Genomic DNA, 16,991 nt, shown 5'->3' on the forward strand with positions numbered 1-16,991 from the left:
CTGTGAAAACACCAAGTACTATTGATTTTGTTGCTGTAGTTGGGGAAGAAAGCAAAGTTCAGATTATTTTAACATACTTTCTTGGTTTTGGATTTTCATGGGCAGAGTTTCAGTACATCTTGCTCCAGTGAATCCAGGTTGGCACCTAAAGGGCAAAAACGTGATAAGCAATAGTACACCAAAACCACTGCACTAACAGACTTACACCTGCTGGTCTATGGAGTGGGAGTGCATTAAGTGATGTCCTGGTTAGGTGTTAGTGAAAAACGATCAGAAAAGAGGCAAGAAAGTGTAATCTTTCCAGAAGATAACACTCTTCAAAATTTACAGCAAAAATCCATCAGAGGAAAAAAAAAATCTAGGAAGTCTTTTTGCTTGTCTGTTTTGAAAAAAAAAAAAAAGAATTATGGCTAGCAAAAATGTGTACCGGTTCACTGCTTATTCCACCTCATGAAGGGACCTGATTGAGTTCTTTTTTCAAATTTGCAATGCACTGTTGCTTTCACCAGTCACATAAAATCTACGAAAATACCATGATTTCCCTATTTCTGTAAGGGCATATTGTGTTTTCTGGTAATTTGCTTCGAGGAGGAGCATTTAATACAACAAAAACAGAAAAGCCAAAAATATTCCAAAAAGTGAGAAGACAAACTCAAACCCAAAGTGAAGTACATTCAACATGGCTGACAAATGGAAAAAAAAGTCAGTCCAGTCACTAAGTAAGATGAGAAGGCAGAAGTGCTCTCAAAAGAAGCCCCATAGCTCTCCGTCCTTTCAGTTCACAAGCTCTTCTGCAGAAAACTTCAATGCAGCTTTTCCCCGGTCATAGCGAAGGAAGTTCTCTTCTGTGCTCTGCCTGTCTTTGCTGCTGCTGCCTGTCAGTTCTTCCCTCACCTTTATTCTCCATTCTGGGGCAGAGCTCAGGATCCCAAAATATCGCCATAGTCCTACAGACATAAGTGTGAGTGACTGTCCACCCACCACACTAAATACCTACAGATTTCAGTCTTCTTTCTTTCTCCTTCTTCTCTCCACTGTTACTCAGTATGTAATCTGAAATTACCTGATATCTTCTTTCTTGAACGTGTCTCACTTGTGTTGCTTGTCTTTGTGATGTTCTCCATGAGTTTGCCGTGGTGCAAGAATCTCTCCCTCTTCTTCTCCTGTTGATGATATGGTGCTAGCCTCTTTCTCAAACTTCTTCATCATTTACTTGCCAGGGGCTGAAGAACCCTCTTATTTGCAAGTGCACGTTGTTCAGAACAATCCTTCATCTCTTCTATCCATCTGAGTTTCATGTGTGTTGAAAGCTGTCCCGATTTTTGAAATTCCGCTCTTCCGCAATTGCCTCTAGCCCTAGCAAACAGGGATACTGCTCTTGCACAAGTGGGACTTTCATAAAATCCCTTTGGCAGAAGACCATTATCAGACATAAATGCTAGTATTTTCTTCAAATAAACCATGCAGGAATTATTTTTGTGTAATAAAATATATATTTTGACAATCTGCAGATAATTCTTTGGAGCTTATTATTATTATTTTGCTTATGAAGGAAGGGCGTTTATGTTCTCCAGAGCCAAGGTCACATCTTTTCATAAGTACCCCGTGTGGAGAGATCCCAGTCTCCAAAGATACATTCAACTGAGAAAAATGCAACAAAGATAACTCTGCTATGAAAAGGTGATATTTCTGGGCATGACAGAAGAATTCTTGCATCTTTGAGAGAAGGCAAAATGCCTTTGATAGAAAGTATTTCCATCTGTGCTACTGAATGAGAGTAAAAATATTTTCCACTATTGTGATCTTGTTAAATAACTGTCCCTGGAAAGCTGGCATTAGCACACACATGGCTTTCCATTCACAGAGATCTCTACATCTTGCCTGTCAGGCTCAACCCCTACACAATCTCAAGGAACATGCTGCTGATTAAAAGCCTCATGCTTTGCTCCTGCCACTGGCCATTGGTGGGTTGCTTCCTCTGTGCTTGTTTTCAGATGTTGGTGCAGCTGTGGAGGTGATGAAAACAACTTGAGCGCTGGTGTAGACAAAGCTGAAATCACTTCCAGACCAACCATGGTCAGCCCTGTTGAGATGGTGCCGAAAATAGTTCAGGTGTGTTTATATTCACTCTGAAATCATTGTCAGCAAATGGGCTGGAGCACCTGCCCCTGAGAATGGGCCCAGGGTGGGCCATCTGAGAGGAAAGCTGGGATGAGCTGGTCCTCTGATGATGATGTGTGAATGCTGAAGGCATTTTATTGCTCAGATGTGCAGCGCAGCACTGTTTCCAGCTCACAAACAGCTTGCAATTGTGTCCTTTTCAAAACCCTGTCCTACTCAAAGTTTTCAGACTTTATTCCTTGTGTCTTTCTTTTCTGGATCATTATCCATGTTCCATTTTCTTTTACAACACTAGCAATAGTTGAAGTCAAACAACTTGGAGCAAAAGGTTTGTGCTGTGAGAGCTTTATAATTTCCCTTCTGCCTTCGAGAAGGCTACTCGGACTATTTATTTATCGTATAAACTGGGTAAACCCATGATAGAAGAATTGGTTTTTTCCTCTACACACAGTAGCTGCAAAGAGCAGCATTTGCATGCATTCAGTAGATGCACCTCAGAACACTGAATGCATATCACCAAACTGTTTTTCGGCAGGAGTAGAGCGGCTGAATGGATCAGAAACTCACATTTCCACTTCATTTACTGCCTATAAACAAATGCATTCGGGGAGAACATTTTGATTGGTTGTTTTTCGGTTTTTGTTTTGTTTTGTTTTTTCGTGGGAAGTACAGTACTTTCATATTTAGTAGTCCATTTCATTGCTGAAGTCAGAACCAGTATTTCTATCCCACCTCTTGAAAGAATATCTCTGGAACTTCTCCTTGCATCATTGAAACAAATTTTATCTTTTCACTGGTTTGAATAACCTTCTGCCCATTTCTACTCTAGAAAGGCCTTTACATGAAGACAGATATAGAAAACGGCTATGTCTTTAAAAAGTATGTAATTCACTCTTCTGCTGTTAAGAAAAGCAGCAGCCTACTTCAGTGAGAGAGCAGCTTTATTTTCATCCAGTGAAATTCGGATGTAAATTCATTTCTTCAATAACAACAAAAGCACTAGAAAAGATGGTATCTGTGAGTAAGAAATCAGTTAGTCAGACTAGTAAGGCCTTCATGGTATGATACTTCAAAAGAACACTTTAAAAGTGTAACAGATATTATATTCATACAGATTTTTCTTCAAGTAAGAAGGAAATGCCAGGAATTTTGGTCTTAATTTTGTATTTATTGAAAAAGCTACCTGATCTTTCTGTCTTCAGTGAACCTGGGGACATGTTTCCAGCTGAACAGAATGATTTAAGAATCTCAGTCTCATAGGAAGCCAGTAACATCCAGGCTTCCAAGGTCTATGGCATTTTCAGAATGGGGTTCATGTTCCTGTGAAGCTTCCAAAAATTTTATACACTAGTTTATTTAAGCAGTCTCAAAGCTTCCTTTTTCATCTGTCCTATTCTGAGACTGTTTTGTTCAGTCTGGGGCCGTAATTAAAATACACGTAGGGAACATAGATGCTACCATAGAGGTAGCTGTACAATGTCTGTGTCTTCACACATTTCTTGAGTATTTCACGTGGTTACTGCTTGAAAGCAGGAAATTTTCTCGAAGTTCACATCAGTACCCCTGAAAGCAAGATTGGATCCTGTCTGGATCATTTGTTTTTCTTAATACGCAGTAAGATTTTAACAGAGGATGAATGTGGTATCTTCTTTTTTTTTTTTTTTTTTTAGAATAGGGGATTTACAAAACCAGAGATATCACTTGGAAAATTCCATGGTTGTTTTGAATCTGAGTCATGTTTTTTTGGTTTGGGATAAAACTAATTTAGAATGATATGGCTCATGCTTTAAAAATTTTGTTTTTGCTCTCAACAGATGGACCATATGGAAAAATGTGAACTTGCTACTGAGGCAGAAATATGAAGAGCAAGTACCATATTTCAAGCATTCTGTTTCCACAGGCATGTTCTGGGAGTAGATTTATTTTCTCAGAACAATGAAGGCAATGTGCAGTGATTATGTACTTATTTTAATTAACACTGGAACACTAGAATTAAAAGTAGACATCTGTATTTTTAATGAAATAAGAAGAAAACTGTATTTTCAGTTTCCCCGTACACCCACTTTTAAGTACTCACGCTTTTATTTCTTATGTAGCAGTATTGCATCCTGTTTTACTACTCAACATAAAGTTTTGGTTCTGGCAAGTGGTAGAGGGCATAGCAAATGGCTCTGCAAAATAGTAATGGCCCTGACTGTTCTCAGGGTAAGAATTCTTCTCCACTGTCTTACTGTAAATGAGATTCGCCCTCTCTAACTTTAAAGCTCTGATGCTTTTTCCAAATAGGTCTTGGACCACCCAGGGAGAGGCACATCTGCCAAATCTGGGAAACTGCCTTTTCTTTCAAATCCAGTCTCAGAATTAAAGGTTCTTTCTTGCTTACAACAGGGGGAAAAAGCACCCACTTCATTCAAGTGTCTCTGATATATAGTATTAAAGTAATTAGCCAGTCTATAACATCATCAAAAAACATACACAGATCTCTGAATGGAAAAAAAAGTCCCCATACCAGTGAAAATGGGACACCTCTGAAACTGGCAAGACAATGTTAATGATTAGCAAGTCTCCCAGATGCTCAGCTCTGCTGCCCTGAAGTTTTTTGAACAATATTTGAATAAGAAGCTGAAACACACAGGTAGGCTCTTGTACACGCCCTGAGGAGTCATAGCAAACTGCTCATCTTGTACTGCTGGTTTACAATGGTCATGCACATTTCAGACAAATCTTTCTCTCTCTCAAAAAGGGATGCAACCCACCACAGCACACTTTTCCATATTCACTTTAACTACAAATGATCCTAAAATCAACGAAACATACATCACTTTCAGCAGCAGAGACATCTGAAATCCCAAAGCAAAACAAAGCCTGTGAAGTGTAGGTTACATCAACCTTCTACAAAAAAAAAAAAGAAAAAAAGAAAACTTACAGGTAAACCAGAACATTGTGCTGCTTGGTGGGGGTTTTTGATGATTTTTTTTGGTTTGTTTGTTTACCTTTCTTTTTTTTTTTTACATTAACAACAGAGACAAGCAGTCAATGTCTTCCTGGCCTAATGAGAGCATCATAGACCTTCATCTAACTCACCCACCAAAATTATCTTCACAATTAGTGTTCTTTCGCTTTTCATCCCAGGGGACTGAAAAATTATGCAGTTGCAGCTGATGGCAGTCTTTACCAACCACCATCTCTTGTCTGTCAGAAAAACAGCAATATTCTCACAAAAGTGCACCCTTTCCACTCAACCCTCTTAGGTACCAATGATGTCTCCCAAGGTTTAAATGATGAGTTGCCTCTCAAGCTAGAGAGAAGCAGCCCCTATGACTAGTTCATCTCCAGGGATAAATGCTACATGATTTGCTCCCAGGCAGGAGATAAACTCCAGTGCTGTAGCTCTTCCTGGGTGTTCTCCAAGACAAGGGACTATCACAATACCCCAAAACAGCACGGGTCAGGACCTGAGGAAGGTGCACAAGCACCTCCTTGAACTAAATCCATATGTATTCCTGATCCTCACGCAAGATAGTAACCTCCACCAATTAACGTGACATTCATTGCTTTTTATGCAATTAAACACAACAACCAGTTGTGAATCTGATCTCCTCAGAAACTGTTCAGTTACTACATCAGACAATAAAAATAACAGTTTCTCCTGTACAAAAGGTAATTATCCAATGCAGTTATCCACGCACCTTTTTTTTTTTTTGGCTAAATACGGTGTATCTAGTTTACAGTATCTGTTTCATTATTTGTAATATAAGGCTCAAGTTGTGTTACTTTATGCCGTGTAAACGTCAATGGAGGTTGCTGTGCCATTATCATGTGAGAAGATTTCCTGGTTAGTCTCTGCTATGCCTCATATATAGAACACAGATGCCAGTCTTGGTATGTTATTTTCACATCCACATGGTTAAAAACGAAGAAATGCAAGTTCAGAAGAAGAAATTGTTCAGGTGCTCCTTTAAAGAAAAAACATTTGTGGAAACTGGTGGTTCCAAGAAAAGAGGCAAGTAGGATTTCTTACCTGCACAGGTATCTTGGGGGGTTTGGGAGGTCTTTAACCATATAACACTCTCCCCCATTTACACAGAAGGCTTTCTGCTTTACGTCACATTTTGTGAGATGACTTGTCCCAGTTGTAGATGTGGAAGTGGCTGGAAAAGACAAGAACAAGAATATGGATCAGATGCTGTTTTTCTTCCTGACTGGTAAGTGTACTTGTATGTGAGGGAAGAAGTAAGGCTAGGGATGATTTGGCAACTCTTACCACAAGAACCAATAACTTGACCTTGTATTCTGTTGACTGACACAGGGACTGGAGTTTAAATACACACCTCAGACATACATAATCCCCACACTCAGGCTGGGAGGAAGTGAGGGTTTCCCTAGCCCTGTCCATGAAGTGACCTTAAATTTCTGCAACACTCATGTCTATTTCACTAAAAACGTGTAATTTACGTGGAGCAACTTATATTGCATTAAGTGCATTCAAGTGATTTTGGGGTGTGAGAGTTGCTGATACAGCGCCCAATAAAATCAGGACCTGGATGAGATTTCTTCCTGGCATTGCCCTGAAGTAGGTATTTTTCAAGAAGCTTAACCTGAGTCCCTGTGCTGATTCAAGACCTCAGTCCAGCTATTTCGCTCTTCCCAAGGGAGAGGGTGAAAGGCTGACTGCTGAATGCCTCTACCCTAGCTCATAAATGAGAGTTGTGGCTACCCTGGTTCAACTATGCAGGAGGAAGAGGACAGGGAAGTTGGAGATTTTGAACCTTCCTGTGCATATACAATTGTCACCATTGTGTCCACAGGAATCTTTGATCCAGAGGCCAACTTAGCATCTCCTGCAGATGGGCTCATGATCATGGAGTATTTTAAATGGCTAAAACTATCTGCAAACCATAAAAAGTGGTCAAGATTCCTGGATGCATTTTGTTTAGCCATGTCCAGGTGTACAGAAGTAAGAAATTTTGTTACTGTGCTCAAAAAATCCCAGAATACAGAATATCACAGATTATGCGGAGTTGAAAGGCATCCACAAGGATCATCGAGTCCAACTGCTGGCCCTGCACAGGACCATCCCCAGGAGTCACACCACCTGCCCAAGAGTATTGTCCAAATGCTTCTTGAACTCTGTCAGGCTTGGTGCTGGACCACTGCCCTGGGGAGCCTGTTCAGTGTCCAACCACCCTCTGGGTGAAGAACCTTCTTCTAATATCCAACCTAAACCTCCCCTGACACAACTTCAGGCCATTTTTGCAATCAATCACCAGTGTATGAGCTTCTTTCTCTTTCTTCCATGTTGCCTTTCTTTCATGGGGTGCCCTAGTCTAACAGGCCAGGAAAAAACCTCCTGTGACCTCTTTCAAAACTCAAACTCCCTCCTGCTTTTCACTTGCACCCACCCATTGTGTCACATCTCCCCAGATTCTGATCCTGACTGGGGCCTCTTAGTGCTAATGAAATGCAAACATGGAGTACTGATTCCTCTTAATAACACATTCCTTTCTCCTGGCCCCTCAAAGCGTGATTTATAACCTCTCAGACGAGGATAAATTTATGTCTTGTCTAGGGGCAGGAAAAGGGGTCATGTTTTAAGAGTAGTCTGACACTCTTTCAGGCAGCACCGGTTCAAACAGGACTTTGCACCCAATGTTGACAAAAGGCTGGCCAACAGACTGCCATCCAGCCAGCAGAGAAGGGCCCTCTGTGCTTGATGTCAGTGGGTTGACAACCATGAATCTCAGGATGGGGAGACTTGCCTTGTAGAAGAGCCTTTCCTTCTCCACTGGCTTGAAAGGAGTCTGGATTATTGGCCCAAACGAGATGCCTGACATGACAGGCTATGTCATACCAAGACCCAGGACTGACAAATGTGAGTAGAGCAAATTCCATCTGTACAGTAATACATACTTTGAAGCCTTTGCGAGGCCCAATAGGTAAACCCAATATTAAGCTTATCCCTGCTGATAGCCTATCCACCATTGTGTCCTTTTACCTTATTAAAAAGCAAAAGGGCACACTTAACCTTGAGACAAGCACTCTGAGGATCAGCATTTCTGAGGATTCTCAAACTCAGAATGATGGCGCCTTAATTTGGAAAGGCAAAAACACCAACATTTTGGAAAAAAAACCCCCACCATTTTGCTATCCTGCTGGCTAATGGAATGCTTTAAATTGAATAATGAAAGTAGATATAGTAAGAAGTGGACTTGTACCTCTCTGTAATTGTTTCCATAATCTCACTTACTGCCTTTTTTTTTTTTATTCATCAGCTCAATCAAAAGCAGAATACTGAGGAGTTTCAAAGTAACAGTTACTTCCCAGCTGATGTAAGTGAGATTTGGACAGCAGCAATTGCTCTGAACTGATTACTAGAAATGGGAATAATCTGCAGCTCTCAGAGAAACCTCATGATACAAGGGCTTTGCACATATTTGTGAGGAGTGTCTTTACCCACGTTTTTGGCATCACATATTCAAAACTGTTGTATGAATCTTGCACAAGAATTTTCTCTGCATTACTGATCTGCTGGCACCATAGTCTCAGTCTGCCTGAGCTTTATGATGGGGTGAGGGGAGGAAAAAGGTCTCCAGTGAGTTAATTCTGATATTAATTTTTCTTTGCAAAGTATGCATAGTTTTTATGGCATATAGCCAGTATTCAGTGTATGCACTCTAAGTCTACTTTGCCAATTAAACACAAGAAACACTAACTATGGTTTTGGGTTTCACTTAGAGCTACATAACGGAAGAAATGTGGTGTTTGGGAGCAGGTGTTCGTCAGAGTCCATTTCATACAGTCCATAACTAGCCCCAAAATACTGCCAGTCTGTACATCTATAGCAGACACGGGCTTGGAGGATGTATAGTGGGAATGACCAGCAGTGGTGAGGTAAAGCACAGCTGTAGACCACGTATCTGTGTGTTGTTACTTCATCTACTCAAAATATGTACCTCCTTTCTTTTCTGCAATGTTTTCTTCAGCTATACAAGCACGAGATAGAAAAGTTGTGTTCTAGAGCCCTGTACCAAACACCAGCCTACTGAAAGGACTAAATTACATGCATTACATGCGTATTACAATTTGAAAATATCATGCATGAGATAAACATCTGAAAACACTGCGCACTCTACCTTCCCCTCCCTCTTCCCTGAACACAGAAGCACCATGTTTAAAAAAGCAACTGCAGGCAGTGTGAACAAAGTCCCTATTAATGCAAATATTCACATGGCACTGAAAAACAATGAGATCTGCTCCCATCCATGGGAATTGCCTAAAGACATTAACAAGAAGAAAAATAGAAGCTATTGCATCTTTTAAAAGCTACTCTCTAAAAGGTGAATTACCGCTTAAAACTACCTTAGGATCATTTAATGAGAAGCAGATACAACTGAGCTTACCTGGGGAATCTCTGACCCTTTTTTGCCTTGAAATAGAAAAATGCATTCTCTTTCTCTCTCTTACTTTCCAAAAAGCCCTCTGACGTTGAATGTCTACAGCACCAAGACTCTCAGACCCTGCACAGGTGAGACAGTCCACTGAGAAGAGCCCTAAGGGATCTCTGACTCAGGTCAGACTGAGAGGGAAGGTCTTTGCAACCTAAACAGAATAGTATCCATGCCTCTTTGAACTGAGTTTCTGCAAAGCTGGTGTAAAATCAAAGGACACACTCAAAGTCATGCAAGGGGGCCAGTGAGATGCTTGTGACTCTATGGAGACAAAGTGGCAGCTGCAGCATAAATTCCATTGTCACTGGAAGGCCACTTACTGGAGGTAAATATGCCACCTTATTGGACTGCAGGTGGACACCTTTCCAGTCCCCTTTTGTGAATCTGCAGCTCATGCCAATGGAAGAGGAAGGGACCTGCATGGAGTGAAGAAGGGACAGAGGGAGTGAAGGAGGTGAGGAGAGAGTGCACACAAGTGAGCTTTGGGGTGATGAAGCGTATGCCCCCAGATGAAAGCCAACTTTACTAGCTCATGTTCCCTCATCTGAAGTTCACTCATTTATTTGAAAGCATAATCCAACTCCCTCTTGACTCGCTGATGTGCAGTTTAGAGATGATCTGCATAGATGATGCCCTGGTCTGCAGGGTAGATTGATTTCCTGTGTAACCTTGGCCGTAGCACTTCATTCCTCTATATCTCCATTAAACCACTTACATTTTCTTCCCACTGAGTACTGAGCCTCTTCAACTCACTCTGACTTCTGTGATGCACCCAACTTGCAATGAACTTGCAATACAGAAAACCTTGGCATTTCAGCTGCACTGAATGAGGAAAGCTACTGGTGCCAGCAGAACACAGGACAAAACCTGAGAGCAATCAAAACCTAGCCCCTTTCTGAACAGACAAGAATTTCCATTTTACCAGATGTGTAGAAAGATGTTTCACATCCTTCATACTTAATTGTTCCAGACCTGAAACTGCATTCATGTAGCTCTGAACATACCAAAGGTTAAAAAAAACTGCCAAGACCAACAAATAAACACCAGAGGAAAAACAAAAAGCAAACCAGCCAAATCTCTATCTGAGACATCTACAGTATGTTTATTGGGGCTGCTCAGAATTTTTCACATTGCTTTTGTGATGTAATACCCTAAACTGGATGTTCAATGTGGTTATAAATTTTTTCAGCCTCCATCTCTGCAAATAACATGCAGTGTAATAGATTCCTGGGAACTTCACTGGAGATCATTTAAGGATGTGTTTAGCCAGCACCTGGAATTAAGTGCTTACAAGTTATTGGAATTATTCTCTGTCCATAAGATAGTGCTTTCTCACTTTGGCACTATCTTTATGAGGATCAGGGCCAGAAAGAAGGAAACAGGAAATCACCGGGGTCTGCAAGATAGAAACTTCAGGAAAGACTGAGAGCAAATAAACTCTTGCTGAACCAAGCCAGCACGTCCCTCTTCTCCCTACGACATGGATTCAGCGGTGGTTTCCTCTCACAAACCCAACCTTAGCAAAGCAAAGGAAAGCAAAAAAAAAAAAGTCAAAAAAAAAAAGTCAAAAAAAAAGAAAAGAAAAGAAAAGAAAAACAAAGCACAGACACTTCAGCTTGCTGCACCACCCGATCGCTTCCTCCCCGATAGGACAGCAGACTGACCCAGTTGGCAGGCGCGAGACTGCGGGACCTGCACAGCATCTGGCTCACCACAGAGGGTCAAGAGGTGACACATGCTAAACGTGGCTGACCAGGAACAAGTTTTTGTTTGCTTCGTTTCAGTTTGAGGTGCAGAAAATATGGGCACAGACACACACAGTCCACAGGCTGCTAGCGAGGAAATGCAATCACTGCTTGCGAAACGAAGTTTTCAGAAAAAGGGTGGAAAACATGGGCTGTGGAAGAATTCAAGTGAAGGGAAAGACGTGATTGAAACTGAGGTTGTGAGGCAAGGCATACTTTTTCACTGCCATGAGAGATGTCAGCTTTCACTTGAGGGTTGTGTGACAAGCATGAGCAAAAGGTCTGCAAGAGCCTTTAGAAAGCATTCCCCACCTGGTGAAGGGAGGTATGAATGGAAAAACACAAGGGAATGACAGACCAGAGGGTCCCAGGAGGAAAAATGTGTGTGTTGTGGGGAGGGACAGGAGAAGAAAAGAAGAAAGGAGGTGCAGAGGAAATATGCACAGATTGAACCAGTGCAGGAAAAACAGGTCTAAGCTCAGGAATGCTAAACAGACAGACAGAAGAGGAAGTGCTTTTACTATTGAGGGACTCTGAAAAAACCTTGAAAATACCGGGAATGAGTGTGAGGGTCTGAAAACTTAGAGACCTTAGATTAAAGCAGACAGCAGATAAGGAGCTGAATGCAACTATCAACATACATTGAAAGTTATCCAGTGTGGAGTCCTTTGCTGTACTGGAGAACATCCTATCACGTGGAAAAACCTGGGTGGCCAAATAAACGGTAGGAAAGGCTTCCTGGCTCACCTTGCTTCAGAAGCCACACCTCACTCTTTTCCACGGTCTCAGTGCAGCAAGGTAAGGTACATAACTCATTGGACTGGAAACTTTTAGTGGGCAAAGCCCATGCAAAAGAACACATAATGCATTTGTTGAGAGGAGCTCCATCACGGCCACCCTTACTCCTGTGTATCTCACAGCTCCTCCACAGAGCTCTGAAAGGTCCCTTCAGGCTTCTGACCACCAGTGCAGGTGCAGAGGAGACCCTCGAAACTGTAAAGGAGACTAAAAGGGGAAGGGGAGCTTCACAAATCAGGAGCTGCACAGATAGTCCAGTTCCTCCTCTCCCTGTCCTACTCCTAAGCCATTGTACACAGAAGAGAAAACAGCTGCTGAACAGGTGAGAAGCCACCTTCTTCTCTATGCCAAGGCACAGGTATCAACCTCAGGAGAAATGACTGAACCAAATCACTGGGCAGGTCAGGTTTTCCCACTGGTGTCATGACCCTGCCTAGTCAATGAGAAAGGCACTATTGCAACCATTTGTGGCTGTACTACAGCCTAGAGAGGTGACTGATGGGACCTAAAGGGAAACCTCACAGCTGTCAGGAGGACAGGGCTTGAGACAGCGAAGCAGTGGGTTCTTTTCTCCAGTTGCAAACATCCCAATTCTGCAAGGCAGTTTTGGGAGCGCTCTAATGCAAACAGCGTCATTTCTGCATAGGGCAAGCAACCATAGTCAATAGTTTTAACTCAAGAAGACTTTTCTGTTAAAAAGAGGAGAAAAAAGAAACTTGACAGAACTGAAAGGACAGACAAAGATGATGAAGATTATGAAGAGAGACTGCTGTCCTTCAAGAAACTGTCCAGAGAGAATCCTTACACTATCCTAAGGCCCTGACAGCTACTCAAATCCAACTGCAGATTTGGCGTGGCAATAAGCCCCCTCAGGAGTAAGGCAGCAAGTACAGCTCTACTAACAGTGCTTTCCCTGCCTCAGGGTGGAAAATCTGGATTTTTTTCTCTTCTCTAGCCCACATCTGATGCTTTCTGCAAATGTTGATCATTTAGTTCACCAGTGCTGTAATCCACATGAAATTACTAAATTAAATAATGATAAAAAAATCTAGGTCTGATTACCTGCAGTTAGGCTCAGCTCAGGTAGAAGAGCTGTCTTGCTCCTGAAAGTTACTGTGGCAGAGGATTGTATTACATATTCTACCTGGTACCATCAAGTTTGCCCTGATGGGCATGTAGTGATACTGACATAACTATCTTCTTATCACGCTGAGTATTGAAATAAATTCATTCCATTATAATATAGTCAGTCAAAATCTGTTCTTGTTCCTCTTTCCTCAAAGGATTTTTCTCTATGATTCCAAGTATCCAATTATACTTCTGCAGATAAGTGCAAAATCTTTTTCCTTTTTTAGTTCTAGCTGCTGACAGAGATGCAGGGATAATAAAGACTATTTAGCAGGTTATGAAAGAAAGCATGCAAGCTTTCTACTACAAATGATGTTTCATATAAATTCAACATGATAATCCTTGTCATGAATCCTACTTCAGGAAAGCATTTCAGCAAGAATATACCCAAAAGAGAACAAATAAGCCCACACAAATTCAAGATTGCACTCAAGTACCTGCTTATTTTATAGCCACGTTCACTTCCATGTTTTTCCCTGGTGTCTTTAAAAAGTTTTTCTGGAGTAGAATGGATTTCAGCACAGTGCCTTAAGTGTCTAGCCTCGTAGAAAGCAAGGCTTGCCCACTGAAATGCCTCACATTAACTAAGTCTGCAAGAGGAGCCTGTGTCTGCAACCTTTCCCTGAATAATTCTAAATGTCCAGTCCAAGATTCCTAGGCACCCATTAATCTGTTTCTTATTGCATACTCTGCAGTGAAAAACACAAATAGGTTACTAATTCCATAATGAAAGAAGCTTTCATTGGTTTTGAAGCACATCTTCACAGACATTAAGGACATGCTCCCTCCCCACGCCCCCATCCCCAAAGCACAGAAAACTATCTGTTGCTTTCCCGGTGGCCATGGGAAGAAGCCACTGGAAACCTGAGGCATGAAAGGGATGTGCTGACCCTGAGGCAATTGGAGCTCAGTCTCTTTAACCAGCCTGAGGTCCCTGGGCTTCTTCCCTGGTGGGGAGGAGCAGAGTAGCAGAGATTAGCTCTTCCCATGTGATGGTAGCTCTTGTGACACACTTTGACACAGGCTAGTACAGAAATATGCCTTCTTTTCTGAGTCAAAGATACAGCAAAGGCAAGTTCTCTCAGAAAACACAAAGGGTGGCTCACAGGTTGCCAAGTATCTCCTTGATATCTATGATAAGAAAGGATTACAAGAAAGGGTTCCCAAAAGGACTGGCAGGTACGAAGATAAGTGAAGAATAAGAATGCTTATCAAAGACAGCTTCCTTTCTAATGCACTGAAGCCTGAATTTATTCACTAGTTTACTTGGATGTTTGTATTCCATGAGAGATTTCCAAGGTCTTGGACTTTTTACTTTTTTTTTCTTTCTACTTTTTTCTTTTATTTACTGTACCATTAAAAATTAGTTTTGAAATATAACTGGTAGGAAAGGAGAGAGGCTTATTCTCTTGCTGTTAAAACTTATTCCTTAACTTGAAATGCACCAATCCCCTTGGAGAACAGCAAGAGAAACTGTTAGACAGAGCTACTGGGTCTCTTATACAGGCTCTGTTAGAGGATCCAGTCTCCTGTCCTGTTTGGGAGTTGCTCATTGAGACTATGGAGAAAAACCCCAGTGGGTACACAGGGAAATTTTCACTCTCCTATCCACAAGCACAACCATGGGACCCATTATTTCTGAAAAACACAGAGTTACCACTTCCCTGCTTAGAATTTCTCTCTCCAGAGGAGAGCAGTGTAGAGGGACATTATTAGGTGTTTGGACTCTGTAAGCAGGGTCCTTTCATTTCAAACTGTCAAAGCACTTAGAATTCCCATCAAAGAGCGAGCTTTCTGTAGCAAGAGAGCCTTTTCTCATTTCCCTCCCTAATTTCCTGCCTGGAGGTATGAAATTGTCACTCTTTATAGTGCTGCTTGAAAACGAGTGCGTATGAAGTGGCACTCAGGGAAAACATACTGGTGACAGTAAAAAGACAAACAAGAATGGCCTAGAAAACATGATTAGTGAGGCAAAGCAGAAAGATTTCAGGTTGCCTAGCCTGAAAGAATTTTTTTTCCTGCTGTGAAGTGTAGTCGTGGTGGGTCTGACTGCAATAGGCTTCAAAGGATTGCGTGATACGTCAGGAGGTGTTACACCAGCAAGCACCAGCTTAGTGTGTCCTCAGTGAACCCCTGCCTGGACCTCTGCAAACTGCTGCACTCAGCAGCTGTGAGCGCAGAGGAGCCAGTTCTTATGCCCAGAGCCAGTCCTGTGAGACTGCTCTCCCTCCCCTGCCCTCAATCCTGTGATTTCTTCCACCATCTGCATTAAAAGATGTGCAGTAGTTCACGTTGAGCTCCCCAAAAAAAGCTCTGTGGCAAAGCTTCCCAGGTCACTGCAAAGGGAATGGAGTGCTGCCCCTTGTATCTGCTATCAACTCGGTTTCGTAAAAATGAACAGAAGCATAATTATTGCAATAGAAAGGACTACTTTCCTTCTATGAACAGCACTGTTTGTTCTCACACCTTATTTTCACCTGCTAACCTGATTTTATTCAGATGTTATTTCTGCAGTGAAGTTATATTGTAATGTGCTGATACAGTAACTGCCATTTAATCAGTACCTGTTCTCAAGAAACATCAGAGAGGACTACGCAATAAACATGTCACTGTGCCAGACAGTTTTTAATGTTTATAAAAAGGTTGAAGTTTTTTTCACTTTAAAAGAAATACATTAAAACAAGCACAAGGTTATTTTTCTAGCCTCTAAAGGAAGTCTAGTAACAATTATGTGGAAAAATAAAATGTGTTCTTGTTGAGAATAAATGGCACATTTCCTCCAGCAGTTAATTTCTACGATCTGGTTATAAATCTGTCAAAAATCAGATTCCAGGCAATTGCTGTGTTAATAGAATCACTTGCATACTCATGTATTCATCCAGATTCAGACCTGCAGAAGGGATGGATCTGTAGGAATAAGAAAATTTTGATTCAACAGCCTGATCAGAGCGTGTCATTTCACAAGAGACAGTCTCAGAGTGAAGGAGAACACGCAGTCCACATGAACATCATACTTTCTACAGAAAGAAAAGATTTTTGTTCAGCTAAGGGAGGAGATATGGCAGCAGCGCATGTAGCCACATGACCGAAAAAAGAACCCTGTTTACACATGGTAGCTGCCTTTCTAGAATGAACCAATTTGCCAAGGCAGTGCTATCCTTAGTCCTTGCTCTTCAGCCTTAAAAGAGACTCTTTGCTGGTATGGAGCTCCTCTTGTACAAAGAAAGGCTGAGAGAACTGGGTACAGCCTGGAAAAGGGAAGGCTTCAGGATGACCTAATTGTGTCCTGCCAGTACCTGAAGGGAACCTACAAGAAAGCTATGGAGGGACTACGAGGACAAGAGGGAATGGATTTAAACTAAAGAGAGTAGGTTTAGACTATGTGTTAGGACGAAGTTCTTTGCTGTGAGGGTGGGAGGCACCAGAACAGGTTGCCCAGAGAGGCTGTGGATGCCCCATCCCTGTAGGTGTTCAAGGCCAGATTGGCTGGAGGTCTGAGCAAGCTGGCCCAGTGAAAAGTGTCCCTGCCAACGGCAGGGGGGTTGTACCAAGTTGATCTTTACAGTCCCTTCCAACCCAAACCACTTTATGATTCTATGATTCTGTTATGATGCCTTAAACCCCAATGGTTTTCTTATTTTTCTACCTTGTAAGTTTTATAGGTAATAGAAGTAGATTTTAGAAACACTCCTTTCTCCCTCCTCCCCGTAGTACCCCTTACTTTATACATTCCTTAATCCTCTCACCCCAT

The 16,991-nt window shown here is 41.7% G+C and overlaps 1 protein-coding gene across 4 annotated transcripts in view; it reads right to left on the reverse strand.

Moving 5' to 3' along the window:
• The window catches only part of NRG1 (neuregulin 1), a 32,267-nt gene extending 25,992 nt beyond the window's left edge, over window positions 1-6,275 (reverse strand). For 3 of the 4 annotated variants that reach the window (XM_027708462.1, XM_027708460.1, XM_027708458.1), the window contains exon 1: window positions 6,143-6,275. In XM_027708462.1, coding sequence (XP_027564263.1) covers window positions 6,143-6,183 — 41 coding nt within the window. In that variant the 5' untranslated portion in view covers window positions 6,184-6,275. Of the gene's footprint in view, window positions 1-77; window positions 146-6,142 lie in introns of all 4 variants that reach the window. The other variant, XM_027708461.1, reaches the window with a different exon arrangement.
• Window positions 6,276-16,991: the final 10,716 nt, after the last annotated feature.

This window comes from Neopelma chrysocephalum, unplaced genomic scaffold (assembly GCF_003984885.1).
Source record: "Neopelma chrysocephalum unplaced genomic scaffold, ASM398488v2 Primary Assembly neopelma1_96246, whole genome shotgun sequence".
In the NCBI taxonomy this organism is placed as follows: Eukaryota; Metazoa; Chordata; class Aves; order Passeriformes; family Pipridae; genus Neopelma; species Neopelma chrysocephalum.